Genomic DNA, 15929 nt, shown 5'->3' with positions numbered 1-15929 from the left:
GTATGTTGTTTGATTTACACATATTTGTGAACTTCCCAAATTTGTTTCTGTTATATTGTGGTTGGAAAACATACTTTGTATGATTTCAATCCTTTTAAATTTATTGAGGTTTGTTTTATTCCTAGTCTGTGGTCTGTCCTGGAGCATGTTCAATGTGTGCTTGAAAAGAATGTGCATTCTGCTATCACTGGGTGGAATACAGATGTCTGTTAGGTCTTGTTGGTTTAAGAGTTGTTCAAGTATTCTATTGTCTTATTGATCTTCTGCCTAGTTGTTATATCCATTAGTAAAAGTAGAATATTAAAGTCTCCAACTATTATTGTTTAATTATATATTTCTCCCTTCTGTCAGTTTTTGCTTCATGTATTTTGGGGCTCTGTTGTTAGGTGAATATATATTATAATCGTTATACTTTCCGGATACATTAATTCCTTTTTTTAAAAGATTTTATTGGGGAAGGGGAACAGGACTTTATTGGGGAACAGTGTGTACTTCCAGGACTTTTTTCCAAGTCAAGTTGTTGTCCTTTCAATCTTAGTTGTGGAGGGTGCCATTCAGCTCCAAGTTGTCCTTTCAGTCTTAGTTGTGGAGGGCTCAGCTCCTGGTCCAGTTGCCATTTTCTAGTTGCAAGGGGCACAGCCCACCATCCCTTGCGGGAGTCAAACTGGCAACTTTATGGTTGAGTGCTCCAACCAACTGAGCCATCCGGGAGCTCAGTGGCAGGTCAGCTCAAGGTGCCTTATTCAATCTTAGTTGCAGGGGGCAGAGCCCACCATCCCTTGCGGGACTCGAGGAGTTGAACCAGCAACCTTGTGGTTGAGAGCCCACTGGCCCATGTGGGAATCGAACCGGCAGCCTTCGTAGTTAGGAGCACGGAGCTCCAACTGCCTGAGCCACCAGGCCGGCCCCTGCATTAACTCTTTTATCATTATAAAATGGTCCCCTATATCTAATTTTTTTTAATCAATTTTGAGTGGTATTATCACCACTCCAATTTTCTTATGGTTGTTTTTGCATGATACAGACATACATCATTTTATTGTTCCTCATTTTATTGTGTTTCACAGATGTTGCGGTTTTTTACAAATTCAAGGCAAGAGTTTCTACTAGCAAAAAGATTATGACTCACTTTGTTGCAATACTTCCTTTATTGCAGTGGTCTGGGACCAAAACTGCAATATCTCCAAGGTATACCTGAATATCTTGCCTTTTTTTACTTTCAACCTATTTGTATCTTCGAATCTCAAGTTTGTCTCCTACAGACAGCATATCATTGGACCATACTTCTTTATCCAGTGTGACAATTGCTGCCTTTTTAATTCAATTTTCTAGCCCTTCCACATTTAATGTTATCATTAACAGAGACGGACTTACATGTGTCATTTTACTTCTTGTTTCCTATGTTTCATGTCTTTTTTGTCCTCTGTTGCTCCTTTACTGCTTTCTTTTACATTACGTAAGTATTTTCTAAAGTAACATCATAATTCCTTTAATAATTTTTTTCATTGTATTTTTCAGTTATTTTCTTAGCAGTTGCTCTAGGATTTACAATAAACATCTTAACTTGCTCACTGTTTAGCACACCTTGTATTCGGTTTCTTCTCTGTCTCAAACTTCCTCATCCCCTTCTAACTGTCAAGGACCATTTCCCAATAAGCTGCACACACTGAAATTCCCTTAGAACCTAAGGGAGACTCACTCTAAGATGAAAGGTTAAGCTTGAGCAAGATTAATGCCACCTGTCACCCTCCTGCGAACTAATGGGAAAAAAGGAGGAGGTAAAGAAGAAAGTTAGGACTTTTATTCCCCACTCCAGGCGGGACACAGTACATGTTGAGCACAGAGAAAGGAGGCAGAGTTGTTCTGACAGCCTGAACATTTGTGAAGCAACTGGGCCCTTTTATCTCTTGTCATGAGAAGACTGGACTTCCACTGGTGTGTCTCAGCAGGTGCAATGGTTGTAGCATGAACATGTATCCTGGGCTTCAGGCCACTGCAGAAAAATAATCATTGAGTTTTCTCTATTCAGGGCCAGCCAGCTATAGCCCTAACCCCTTTGGAGCTGGGCATCGAGGAGGTACTGCCCTGAGGCATAGGGGGCCACCATCAATCTTTTTTAAATATATAGCTGAAAAATGAATCACACTCTGACTTAGAAACATGGCATCAGCATTCTGCCACCTTCTAAGCGGCATCAGCAGATTTTTTATTAAGGCCTCAAGTTTCAAATAATTTGGGAGACAGTTTGATACCAAAGCAGGAAAGAGTTATTGCCAAGCAGCACTCAGCTGAGGGGCCAGACCCTGTATAGAGGATTGTCTTAGGATCCTTGACAATACATGTGACCAAATTACTAAACCCTTATGAGCCTCAATTTCAGAATCTATGAAATAATTCGAATGATACTTAGCTCATCGGGATGGGTCAGGCACAATACTTGGTCCATGGAAAGCTTTCATAAATGTCACTGATAATTAGCTACTGACAATGCTTCCTAGTGTTGTAATGGTTCACTTTAAATGGTTAACTCTCTTATTAACAAGGGCAGGGGGTGATTTATTTGTCTTTGCATATTTTTTGGTGAATAAATGAAAGAATAATCCCAGGCTACTGAGTTTTTTCTACGTCCCTTGAATTCTTAAGACCCAGGCCCATAGTATAAAAAAAGGGGAAAGGAAGGAGGAAGGGAGGAAAGAAGGCAAAGAGAAACAAGGAAATACCACTGAGCCCAGTGAATGATTAGACTGAAGCTCTGCACAGCAACTTTTCAATTTCTCTAAGTGCCTCAGGTTATGTTCTCAAGTGCCACCACCCCTCTCGTCCCCACAGGGTCCCAAAAGAATCTTAATCATCACCAACTGGCAATTTCACAGTCTCAGCACGTTAACAACAGAAATCAGCCGTCAGTGATGCAAAGGAGACCTGGTTTTCCCTCTCCCATCCCATTCTTATTCCTCAACCAATAAACCACCTCTTCAAATAGAGGCTGACTTGGCAAAGCAAAGGAGAAATATCAGTTATTCAGCAGGGAAACAAGCTCTCTGGGGACACTCGGCAAGATCACAGCAGGCTCACCACCGAGGGAGAGCCTGCCAGCCGGCTATGCCAGCCGGCTATGAAAGCTCTTCTTCAAAAAAAAGAAGAACGGGGAGGCAGAGGGGGAGAAGAAAGAAAGGAGAGAGAGAGAGAGAGAGAGAGAGAGAGAGAGAGAGAGAGCAAACAGTAGAAGACAGGCTTAATTATAAACTTTATTAGGACCAGAACCAGGCTTGGCTATCATTGTAACCCTCAAGGTACCTAACACAATAGCCTTTTAGTTTAATTTGTCAACATTTTCGTTTCACCCTTTTGTGTCCTGTTCAAGAAATCTTTGCCTCCTCCAGGTCATGAAGGTGGTCTCCTATGTTTTCTTCAAAAGTTTTATTGTTTTACCCTTCACATTCAGACCTACAATCCATCTGGCATTGATCTTTGGGGTACCATGTGAGGTAGGTTTTTCACATGGATATCCAAGGAACGCAGCACATGTATTGAAAAGACCACCTTTTCCCCACTGCACTGTTACCTTTGTCGTAAATCAAAGTGACCATATATGGCAGGTGTGTTTCCCCACTCTTAATGCTTTCACTTTATTTACCAGTTTTAAAATTACTTCCTGGGTTGCTAGTTGGTTCATCTTTATGCAGCCGGTGTTTAATACTAATAGTGCAGTTTATTTAGAAAAGGCAGGATAAATGCTTGATTCTTTCTCTTTGTCTACTAGGTTAAGAAATAAATTTGGTTCACTAGCATCCTCCAAAGGTGAGCAGTTGAGTTTTTAAAGTATCGTTATAAATTCATATATTTAAATATAATTGATATGTTGCAAACAACTGTAGTTATTATCCATACTGATATGTGTAAAATATCCCATCTTGGGGAGCCTCTTCCTGGCTCTGAGGTATTTTGATGTGACTGTTTTTTAAAGCTCCCTTGCTCTCTGGTATGTTTGCAGCAATAGACAACGGACAGGTAGAGAACTGTCTGGCAGATGAAAATTCCACAATTAACTGTGACCATGAGAGTTCAGCTTGAGCAGACACTTATGCACATGGATATGTCCAAAGCAGACAGCACCAGAGCCAAAATGAACTCCCCACCCCAACAGGGCCATCTTGGGGGTGATATGAAAAGGCCAAGTATACACAGATCAGGAACTAAAAAAGGGGGGAACACCTGAAATAATAATAGCTAGTATTTATGAAAATGTACTGTGTGCCAGAAGCAAACCGAAGGTCTTTATAAGGACTAACTCATTTAATCCTCAAACAGTTCCACAAGTTGGGCACTATTTTATGCCCACTTCACAGATGAGCACACTGAAACCCAGAGAAGTTAAACCACTTGCCCAAAGCCACAGGTTACACAGCCAGTAAACGATAGAGTCAGGAGTTGAACTCAGGTACTCTCCCAACCAAAATGGAAAAGAAGACAAACCATCCCTCCTTCTTGGATTTGTCAAGGATGGCTGTGGAGCGGGGTTACAGCACCAGGTGGGAATCCAGGCAATGCCATCAAACGCTCAGCCAGTATTCCAGTGTGAATGTTAGTTCCAGCTGGCCTTGGGCTGCCCATGGTAAGTAAACTCAACTGCAGTTATAACTGCAGTTCCCCTTCCTTCCTTCGCAAGGGTGCTTCCTTCTCAGTTCCCCAGCTTCTGTGTCCAGCCCTGGCCCTGCCTTCACTTGCACCCCCTTCACAATTCGTTCCCTTGCATCCCCCAGAAGTTCACTTCTCAGACCAAGTGATTAGTAGGTGTTAGGGGCTGGACCAGTGCTTTGCATATTTTCCCAGTTATCTCCATTTCACAGAAGAGGAGGCTGAGCGGTTGAGTGCTTTGTTTAAGATCACAAGGCCAGTTGAGTGCTGGGCCAGGGTTTCACCCAGATGTCTCAATCCAAAGACCTGCACCTCGCTTGTGACCCACTGCTGCCCTCTGCTGGGCATGTGGCAGCACTGCCCCGCTGTGCTGAGCATGTTTTCACCTAGGTCTCCAGCTCATGCCTTGCTGAGTGAGGGCTTGGGGTGGGAGGAGGGAGGCAGTTGGGGGAGTTCTCATCTCAAAGCCACTGAAGAGCCCCTCAAATTGCACCAGCCAAAACCATATATATTATTTTGCTATGAAGAACACCATTGGGATAACTGGTGAAATTTAAATAATGTTACAAAACAGTAAAAGGGCGTTATTTTCTACAACTTTCAAACAATTCAGAAAAAGTGCGTGTGTGTGTGTGTGTGTGTGTGTGTGTGTGTGTGTGTGTGTGTAGAAAGAGAGATAATAAGCAAATGTAACATGTTAACATTTGGGGAATTTTGGTGATGTAGGGAATTCTTTATACTGTGTTAAAACTTTTCTACAAGTCTGAAACTATTCCAAGTAAAAAAGTAAATTGCACCTTCAGGAAGCCACCCACCACAGCTCTCCTGGAACTTTCTCTAGTAACTGATGGAGTCCATAGGAGACTGCAAATTGATTACCCACAGGGCCCCCTCCTGGTCTCCTCTTCTTGATGAAATCATGACAGTCAGGGTAGACAGGGAGTAGCGAAACGCTTGACACAACAGAAGGAAGAAGCTACCTCTTGGGCAGTACCCATTGGACCCCATGTGTACCCCCATCAAAGCACACACATATTCACAACAACGGGCAATGACAGGGGACCCCCAAAAGGATAAAGTTGTGTCTGTCCACACACTGGCCAGCATACTGATGGAGCTGGAAAGCATTCCTTGTGAGGAAGAGTGTAGAGAGTAAGATGGGGAGCTTGGAAAGAGAAGGCTGGGAGGCGAGGGGAGGAGCTAGCTGGGGGCACATGAAAAACATTCTGTTTGTCGGGCAAAGAAGAACAGACACCGTCTGTGAGATGCAGGAAGACAGATGAGCACTGGGTGGGATGCTGGGAAGCACACGTCGTTCTGCACCGGTTCCTGGGGTGGACCATTCCAATGATTGTACCAGAAGCTCACTCAGGACCCCCTGAGGTTTTGCCTGGGGACGCTCCCACAGACGGCAAGGACCACTTGTGGGGGGAGGGGATCAGACAGGGGATGGATTCACTAGAGGGAGTTTCCACCCCTGATTCTCAACCTTGGCTGCCCATTGGAATTACTGGGGAATTTTTTTAACACATTGATGCCTGAGTTCCTTCCCCAGAGATTCTGATGTGATTGGTCTCGGGTGCTACCTGGGCACTGAGATTTTTTTAAGTTCCTCAGGTGATTCTAAAGTGCACCCAAGGGTGAGAATCACTGGCTTGGAATGCATTCCTTTGAATGAGCTTTGAATCTCAGAGAAATCGGGACCCTGTGAACAAGCTCAGAGGGCCCATCTTTGCTGCACGATGGGCCTTGGTCAAATGCAGACTAGAATTTATCCTGAATGTAGTCTCCATCGGATGGAGGTTTCTTGTTCAAACTGAGAAGACGGCAAGGAAAGTGGCCACCTGGTTTTATTCTATTTGAGAGTTCTCCGGTTTTTGGTTGATTTGGGAACTGGCAATGTCATTTGGTAAATATGGGGAGATGATGGTTTTTTATTTAGGATATCGTGGCCAGGCCATCGGTCCATTCTCTGGGGCTTTCCATCCCAACTGCCTATCTATCCTCTGAATAACCAAATATGGAAGTCACTCTTGCTTTCTTTCCCTCCCCAACCTACCTCCAGGAGACCAAAAAGGTAATGGTATCCTTCCTCGTAGAGGAAAGCGCTTGGCTGTGAACCTCAACTCTTCTCCATCTCTGATCTCATCCAGTCTCCTGGCTCTTGGTGCAGAATAATATCCACACCCTGACCACCCCTGGGCTGGACATCCCCACGTGGATATTCACAGGCATGTCAGACCTACTGTGTGTAAAACCAAACTCCTGATCTTCCCTCTCTGTTCCACCTCCCACCCCACATCTGTCCTCCCACAGCCCTTTTCTGCTCTGAAAAATGGCGACGTCCTTCTTCCGGTTGCCCAGGACAGCAACATGTTGGCCATCCTTGAGTCTCTTCTCTCCCACATCATATGGAATCCTTCGGCAAATTATACGATCTGTTTCTCACCGCATGACCCGAGCTGATCCACCCCCGGCCCCCCGTCTCCCTGCTTCTACCCTGGCCCCTCTAATATCTGTTCTTAGCACAGCAGAGTGAGTCTTTGAAGACAAACATCAGCTCTAAACTCTCCAATAGCTTCCCATCTTGCTCAGAGTAAAAGCCAGTGGCCTCAGCCCTGCATAATTAGCCACTCTCTCCAGGACCTCTTTTCACTGCCCGGTCCTCACCCTGCTTCATCCACCGTAGCACTTCCTCGGACACAGGTGTCTTCACACACGCTCTGGGTCGCCTGGAATGCCCTTCCCCACATCCTGCAGGTCGTGTCCCTTTGCCCAAACATCACCTTGGCAGCAAGGCCTTCCCTGATCGCCCTATTTAAAATTGTCGCCTCTCCCCAGCAGCACTCCCTGCTCCCCTCGCCTGCCTACACTTTGTCCATCTAACACCATTTTCACATGTTTGCCACCCTCTCCTAAAATGAGCTCCACGATGACAGGGACTGTGCTGGCTTTGTTGCTTCATTTCTAGTTTCCAGACAAGGCCAAGCGGAGAGCAGAAATCCCATAAGGGTTTGTTGAATGCACGGAGATCACCGAGGACTGGGGTGGAAGGTAGCCAGACACACATGGCTGCACAGGTGACCAGGGGAGGGGGGTCATGATGCCACTGACTGGGGCCTCTTCAGAGAGAGCAGCTGGGCCTCTCAGGCTTGAACAAGAACCAGCAGACGGACTGGAGACTGGGGCCCTCACCACTTCTCCATCCCCACACAAGCCCTTGGCTCCTGGTGCAACACACGAGCGCAAGGCAGCCAGGGAAAATAACTAACGTTGGTTTTCTCAACCTTGGAAACCCATGGCTTGGAGTCAGATTTTGTTGGACTTAGGAAAGTAAGTAAATGCAGTGTTTTTTGCACCTTGAGTGTTGGGAAGCAATTCGTTCCAGAAGTCCCACCGGTGAGAAAGGCAGAGGCCCCTGTCCAAAAGACAAACAATCTGGAGGTCCCACTGGCCCACAACATGTGGGATGGTGTGAGGGGGGAGGGGTTGGAGGGCTCTCTCTGAAGACTTCAGATTCGGGGCACCCTCTCCTCTCCCCTCCCACCAGGGCCCACTCTGACCAGTAAAGCAGAGTCCTGGGGTGGGGGCCTCCAGAGCAGGTGCTGCTGCTGGGGGGACCATAAGCTGAGCAGGAGTGAGGCAGGCTGAGGGGAGCCGGGGAAGCCGGGGGAGAAGGAAATCCGGCAGAAGCAGCTGCATGTGGGAAGGCCAGGAGACCAGAGCACCTGGCACAAAGGGGCAGGGACCAGAGTGGCTGAAAGAGGACAGACCCTAAGTGCGGGGTCAGATGGGCGGGCCTGGGGAACCTCATTAACAAGGCTGAAATTCGACCTAAGGCCATAGGAAGGCATGGAGCAGAGAAAGCTCTCCCACCTGTACAGTGTAAGGAGTGGATTAGCATTGGGAGCCAGGCTGCAGTCAGGATGAAGGTGGACGGGGTCAGGCCTTGGTTACTGATGAGCTCGCGCCTAGTGATGGGCTTCTGTAACAATGCGGGGGTGGGGGTGGGGGTGGGGGTGGGGTTAAGAACACCGATTGGGGCAGGTGTAGGAAAAGGGCCGGGTTTGGGTTTGGTCCGCCCCTCGAAGAGGCCTCGCAGAGCCATCCAGTTTGGGGACATGGACCTGGAATCGTGCAGCTGAGTGTGGGAATCGGAGCTGTGAGAGTGGGTGAGAACACCCATGAGGGGGTTCCGTGGTGGGAGAGCCTCGAGCAGAATGTCACCATCTAGGGGCCGGCCGGGCGGGAGAGAAGATGCCCAGAAAGGCGGCTGAGGGAGCAACCCAGGAGGCAAGAGGAAAGCAAGGAGAAGAGGCTGCAAAGGCCAAGGGCAGAGGGAGTCTCTGATGGGCGGCAGCACCTGGGAAGTGACGCTGGTTCCACACAATCACGCCCCCAGCTCACACCAGCGAGCAGTCCCCCATCAGGAAGCACACGGGATCTAGAATTTAATAGATGTTTATTTGCGTAATAGGAACATTCAGGTACATAAATAAGGTAAATACTTTCCAATGTACAGTACATCATGTTCTGACACTGCAGCGAAAATACATCTACATGTATTGTCTAACACTGATCACACAGTGCACACAGGAAGCTCAGCAGTGGCACGAACACATGGATCCGGTGACCGCCCATCGGGTGAAAGGCGCAGCAGCTAGAAAATCTTTCTAATCGGGCGTTCCTTGGCACAGAGCCAGCAAAACCGGGACTTGAACCTAAGAGAGGTGAGAAAGGTGTTTCGGTAGTAAAGGGCAGAGACAGATGTGGAAGCCATTAGCAAAGTTTCACTTGGGACAGACTCACCAGATGGCTAAACCCTCTGAGTGCTACGTACAGGAAAAGCCTCAGGAAGCTGCAAAGAGCTAGGGCCCCCCCAATGCAGGGGCACTGATGTCCAGGGGACCCCCGCCCCGAGCGGAGCCTTTTTCTCTACAGATAAAAAGCTGCCTGGGTCAATTAGATGTAGCAATGAGGGAGGAAGTGTCAGGCCAGGCAAACATGAGTCCAGAAGGACGAGAGGACAAGTCCAGGAAGAGTCCGTCACAACAGCCGTTTACTAAACACCTCTACAAGCAGGTTCTCCAGATTCCGGCCGTAATCATAACTTCATTAACTGAAAAGGAGATCGGTGAACATGATGGGCCTTTGGGTCTGGTCTTCACTCCCCACTAACACCCAGGAAACTGTCCAAAGGCAAGCCGGTAGTTCTAAGTTCTTATTATTCCATCGCCTTGAGAATTTCACAGGTCCTCTGTCAAAGTAAAGAACTGTCTACCACGCACACAAACACAAACACAATCTCTCTCTCTCTCTCAACTCCATTTCTATCTAAAAAACAAATATTTTTCAGTCAATTCAGTGCCTGCCTGCTCTTTGTTCATTCATGTATGATCCCTTGCTTACCGAGAACCCAACAGAAATACCCCATATCATCCAACCTCAGTGGTCACCTGCTTCTATCCCATGAATACTTTGAAGAAACCATGAAACACAGGCCCTGGCAGGTTACGTTGTAAGGGTGTTGGCAGGGCTTTTAGTCTTTGTCTGTATTAAAATCTGCTCCAGAGATGGTTTCTCTTTTCCCCACTCTTCTGGGCCCAAGATGTCCACTTGTATAGGGCACTGCTGCAGGTTCCTGAGCTGTGTGCACAGAACACAGCTCTTGGCCAGAGGGGGAAATGGGGTCTGGAGGCAGTCACAGATAGACCCCCACTGCCCAAAGAGCTGAGGCACCACTGGTGGCATCTCCTTCCATGTGGAAGGTCCAGATTAGGGGCAGCAGGAAGTGGGCAAGAGCTCAGGCAAACTCTTCTAAGTATGGAGAACTTCAGAATATCCTCACGTCCTCTTTCCTTTGGTCAAGCTGGCCTTCTAAATGAAGTGTGCAGCACCCAGACGCTGCAGGTGGGTGTGACAGTTGGACCGCGTCTCGCAGAAGGGCAGTGTAATGGCTGCCCAGACCTTGCACACCCAGGCTGCATGCAGGGCAGGTGGCAGTGTTGTGGCTGAGAACCCAGTCTCTGGCATCACACCAACTTGGGTTCAAATAACCAGCTGAGTACAGCAAAAATAACTACCATTTACTGAGACTTACTATGTGCCAGGCACTGTGCTAAATGCTCACGTGCGTTATCTCATAAAATCCTCACAACTCTCCCACAAGGGAGGTGCTGTTATCACACCCAGTTGGGCCCGAGTTGCACATAGTAACCTGCCTAGACCTAGGGCTGTTTGAGCCCGACATCTGCCTTCTTAACCACAGCACTCAGCCTGCCATGGTGCCTCAGTGCCCTCATCTATAAAATGGAAATAATACCTTATCAAAGGTTGATTTCTGGATTAAAAGGGATAATATAGGTAAACCCTTAGCACTGTGCCTGGCACGTATTAAGCACTATTACTATTACTGCAACTATTATTAATAAACACACTGCTGATAACTTACTAGCTCAAGAAAAAAAAAAAGGAGCCTCAGTAGATAGGCATTTAGTGGAGGACGGTCGGAGAGGGGACAGGATTTTCAAATAGCCAGTGGACTCGAAACCCACTGGCCAAAAAATCTTAGACATCACATATTCTGCCCTCTATTCTCATAATTCATCCACATGTTCCAAAACCACCAACACTCTAGCATCCAAAGAATACCACCCAAACTGCCCTCACAGCTAAGATTTCTTTGCTTTTGAAAACATGGTCCACATACAAACAGGTGACTCTCAGATAAGAGTCAGCCTCAGGTAAGATCAACAGCCTCTACCCCGCCTGAGCCCAGGTGAGGAAAGTCACTTCTGGTCAACCTGAGGCAGGGGTGGGGACAGAAAGATGGGGCGACTTTCAAACGATACAGGCAGTCAGCAGCTGGGACCCTGCTACTCACCAAGAATGGGACCCACCTTCTGTAGAAGACGTAGGTGAGCAGAGCCCAGGACCAAGAGGAAATGAGCCTAGAAGAGGTCTTTAAATTAGGCTTTCATCACCACTTGGTCCAAATGCCACGGTCATGCCATGCGGTAGGTCATGCCATGCGGTAGGTCATGCCACGAGGCCCCCACCCAACAAAGGAAACCAACTCAAAAGTGGGAGCTGTTCCATCTCTTTAAAAATTGGAAGCTGGGCAACTGCGTGGAGGGTGATCAAGGGAAAAGCAAGTTTGTTTTCCCTAAGACAAGGACAGAATATGAAGCCCTGCCAAGAATCAGCCCCTTCCTTGAGGGAACTGCTCTTTCAGAGCCCCTGCGCAGACAGCATGGTGAGAGTCTTTCCATGGTTTACTGTCTCGTGATGTGTCCACAGCAGTCACCGGGACATCCTCCTCTCAGCTCTTCCTCCCCACCCTGACTTTGGAAGAACAGGAGCCCTGAGTCTAAGTGAAATTCCCTTCCCCACTCCACCCTTTTCTCCGCACATAATCCAAGGGTGGCACAGATGTGAGTTACTCCAAAAAAGCAAAGGCAACGGTACCTAATATATCAGTGACACAGGAAGAAGTTTCAGCAGTGACGTATCACATTTGGTAATGAAAAGCGACTCCCTTGGAAAGTGACCTTGGGTGGGCTTAAGGAACAGGCCACTGCTGTAGTTTTCTAAGCAGTGATACTCTTGGCCCTGAGTCATTCATATCCTCCCCGCTCCCATCCCTGGCAACATCTGGGAAAATCCTGAGCGTGCTGGGAACTCACTGGCAGTCTGAATATCCGAACTCAAGGATCCACTCAAATTAGCCTCTAGCCAACTCAGCAACTAGCTTAGACTCAAATCACAGGGTCTGCTTCATGTCCCTTAAAATATATTTTTGGAATATTCTTGCAGAAATTAAGTCAACTTATAAGATAAGAAGCCCAGTGGGAAAAGACAAATACCATTTAAAAAGTCCACCTGTGTTAAGGTTAAAAGTTACATTTCACCCCCTTCTGATACACTAGTTTCAAACATATATTACAGAATTGTACAACACTAAGAGTAATTTTTTAAAAAAATATATAGTTAAACTATGGCTACTAAAATGCTCAGAATATCAAACAGGCAAAAACTAATAAACATAAACATAAATAAGGTCCAGGCTGCCTCAGAGGGTTTCACTCCCAGGAGTAAAACTAAGTCTGAACTTCCATGATGCTGAGAGCGGTTAAGGGGGTGGCATGCGCACACAAAGGGAAAAGATTCAGGTGTCCTGTGAGCAGGGACAAGTAGAACTCACCAGGGAGGACGCCCAGGCCCAGCCCTCTGCAGACACTCCCTGGTTTCTGTAACGCCCTGTTCATCACTTCCTTTATGTCCCTAGTTACGAGCTAACAGCAACTAAAGCTCTCACCTGCTGCAAAGCTCAGGCCTCCTATGCTTCAGGGAGGCAGTGCTGATCTAGTCCTTGCCCTGGTGGGCGGACAGCAAGATGGCGTCTCGACTTCACCCCATGACCCTGGGGAAGCGAGCTCCCCCTGTCTGGCCCTCAACTTCCTCACCAGCAAGGTGCCCACGACTCTCACCCGAGGAGCCTTGGAAGGCTGTTGTGAGAATGTATAGGATTCAAACGGGAAAACAAAACAAAAATCTCTAAGTCAGGCCTGCACGATATTTATGAATACAAAACAAGTGGGAAACATAAAGCCTTGCGTGCAAGTGAGACACTGAATTCACAAGAGTGGGCACACAGTTTCAGTCACATTTTATTTCTCACACACACACAAAATGGATCTGAAGCAAGTTACACCATTAAGAGCTGCACAGGTAGATGTTAAAATACTCTCTTGAATTTCACCTGAAAAGTGAAATACCTTCAATAAATGGAAGAAAAAATTGTGCTATATAGACACAAGGTGGCATTGCTCTCCTGACTCCCCCACTAGGAAATTCCGTTGTTCACCAGAAAGAGTGTGGGGAGATCGAAGAAAGCAAAACCCAAGCTGCCCCTCTGGCCTTCCTGCTGGCAGCTCTGGTGAGCATCGAGCTTCAGCTTCCCAGGACCCCAGGACCCCTGGGTGCCCCATCAGTGACCACTTCCACAAAGGAATGTGCCAGGCACCCTGACCCCAAAGGCAGCCGTAAAGAGTGGCTCTCTGCTATTGGGTCCCAGCTGAGACTCCCTGCAACCAAGGACCCACCATATGCCCACAATGGGGCAGCATGAGACAAATGAGGTGCCCTCTGTCTCTGGTTTGGGAAACCAAGTTCATTCATCAGTGAGAAAACTGGACTCATTATTAATCACCTCCACTGTTTAACTTGTTGCTGATATACTGCCTCATCCTAAGGACAAGCATTTAGAAAAGGCCCGAAAGCACTTGCTTTTGGGTGCCCAGGACATGACTCCATACCCACGGCAGCCTCTGATGACATGCACTTGCTCAGCCAGAACCGTGGAATTCTAGAATTAGACGGCAGCTCGGAAAACAAGCACCCAGAGGGTGATGCGTCCTGCCTAGGGTCACACAGCCAAGACTGAAACCCCACGCAAAAAGACCACATTTTGTTTTTAAGGGGGACTTGAACCTGAAAAAGAAAAGCCGTGGGCTAAAACGGAAGTAAAAGTTCAAAAGAAAGAAGCTTCAGTGCTGCCTGCATGGGGGAAGGTCATGCAGGCACTGTGAGCTGAAACGTCGAGAGGGGTCAGCCCTGTGCTGGGCGCTTCCGTGATCCGGACAGTGTGAGCTTTCAGGGAGGCAGGAAGGCTGTTTTAAAGAGAAACAAAACAAACCAGCACCAGACCAAGGTGCTGAAGCAAGCCATTACACCTCCTTTGGCAATGAGAACCAATGCGGCACAGAATAACTGAACACATGTGGGCACCGAGTTGTCTCTCCTGTACCCTCTTCCCAAAGTCAACCTCACTCCTTTAATTAGGAAGGGGGTGGGGTGAGGGGAATCACAGTTTTGGTTTTTGGGTTTTTTTTGGGAAAATAAAAAAGGTCCCCCAGTAAAACACAAACTACATTTAACTGGTCACATTATAGAAAAAGTGTGCATTTAATCTTCAGAACGGTCAAACCTCTAACTGGGTTGGCTTTTCCCGAGTTTTAAGCAGGACCTTGTGGTTTCAGTGAAGAAGTCATGGTACAATTGAAATCACTATAAGAAAAGTGATTTTTAAAACACATACACAATACACACTTGCCTTAAGAGTACTATATATACAACACAGCAGCTACATGGGTGGTCGGTCAGGCAAAGGGTGCACGAGCGAGAAGCCTGCTGCCCCCTGCCTAATGGGAAGGCCCCAGAAAGCATTCGGCGGCAACCTGCCTGCAGCACAAACATGAACACCATCATCCCTGAAAAGACACAGTAGCTGGGCTGCCCCACGGGAGCCACTTGAGCCTAAACATGTGGGAAGGGGCTCAGTTACAGTACATTCTACTGCATACACTTGAAATATTACAGTGTGTTTCATCTTCCAGACTATTATAAATAATTTTTCGTGCTTACTGAAGCAAATAAAAACTGAAAACTTCTTTCCGTCTGTGATGAAATAAGGTGAACCCATATCATAAAGCAGAGCTCATGTGCCACAGGATTTCATGTGGATAGAATGCTTATCTGATCGGTTAGCCTTTGTCCCTCCAGCCTAGAGAAGGCAACCCCCCTGGAGCGCGAAGGCAGGGGTTCCAGAGCAGCTTGGGTGAAAGCTCTCCAGTAGCAAAGGCATCCAAGCCGTGCACCTCTTCCCTGCTGGCGGGGAAGGAAAACAAAGACAAATATGGGGGGCCCTGAACTGGTTGGACACAGATGAACAGCCACTCTCTCTGATGGAGCCCAGAAACCTTCAGCTGATGGGAGCTAGAAGCGCCACGCAGCCACACCTGAGCTGGGCAACACTGGCTTCCAGGTTTTTAAAACATTTAAAAAACCCAGATTTTTACCCCATGACTTCATTCCAACTCAAAGCTGTAGTTCACTCACAACCTAAAACATAAGCACATAGACTGTATGTACAACTTTTTTAAAAACCCACAGATATAAAACACTCTACAAAAAACAAAAAGACAGTGAGTTGAAGCCTTGCCATTGCCTAAGCCACAGCAGCTGGGCTTGCCGTGGAGCTCTGCCCCCTCACGCAGTCCTGCTCCGGCTCTCCCAGCCCTGCGTGGCCCCGCTAGTCCTCCGGGGCACCTGTCAGCATCCCCTTGTCGGTCAGGTGAGACTTGAGCGTGTTGAAGATGTGCAGCTGCTGATCCGGCCGCAAGGTCATGAACTGCTGAATCAGCTTGCTCGGGTTCGGGCCCCTGGAGGCAATGGGAAGAAACAGCACTGATGGGGACCCAGCAACTTCTAGGGCCTGACTATCCAAGTGG

The 15929-nt window shown here is 47.4% G+C and overlaps 1 protein-coding gene across 1 annotated transcript in view; it reads right to left on the bottom strand.

The window, feature by feature from the left end:
• Positions 1 to 9083: 9083 nt before the first annotated feature.
• The window catches only part of CDS2 (CDP-diacylglycerol synthase 2), a 49819-nt gene continuing 42973 nt past the window's right edge, over positions 9084 to 15929 (bottom strand). Inside the window, exon 13 of the mRNA XM_019733760.2 lies at positions 9084 to 15860. Within this exon, the coding sequence (XP_019589319.1) occupies positions 15731 to 15860 (130 nt within the window). The 3' untranslated portion in view covers positions 9084 to 15730. The remainder of the gene's footprint in view (positions 15861 to 15929) is intronic.

Source organism: Rhinolophus sinicus, linkage group LG13, assembly GCF_036562045.2.
Source record: "Rhinolophus sinicus isolate RSC01 linkage group LG13, ASM3656204v1, whole genome shotgun sequence".
NCBI lineage: Eukaryota > Metazoa > Chordata > Mammalia > Chiroptera > Rhinolophidae > Rhinolophus > Rhinolophus sinicus.
Note: the sequence above shows the minus strand (reverse complement) of the source record. Positions and strands in the feature narration are given on the sequence as shown.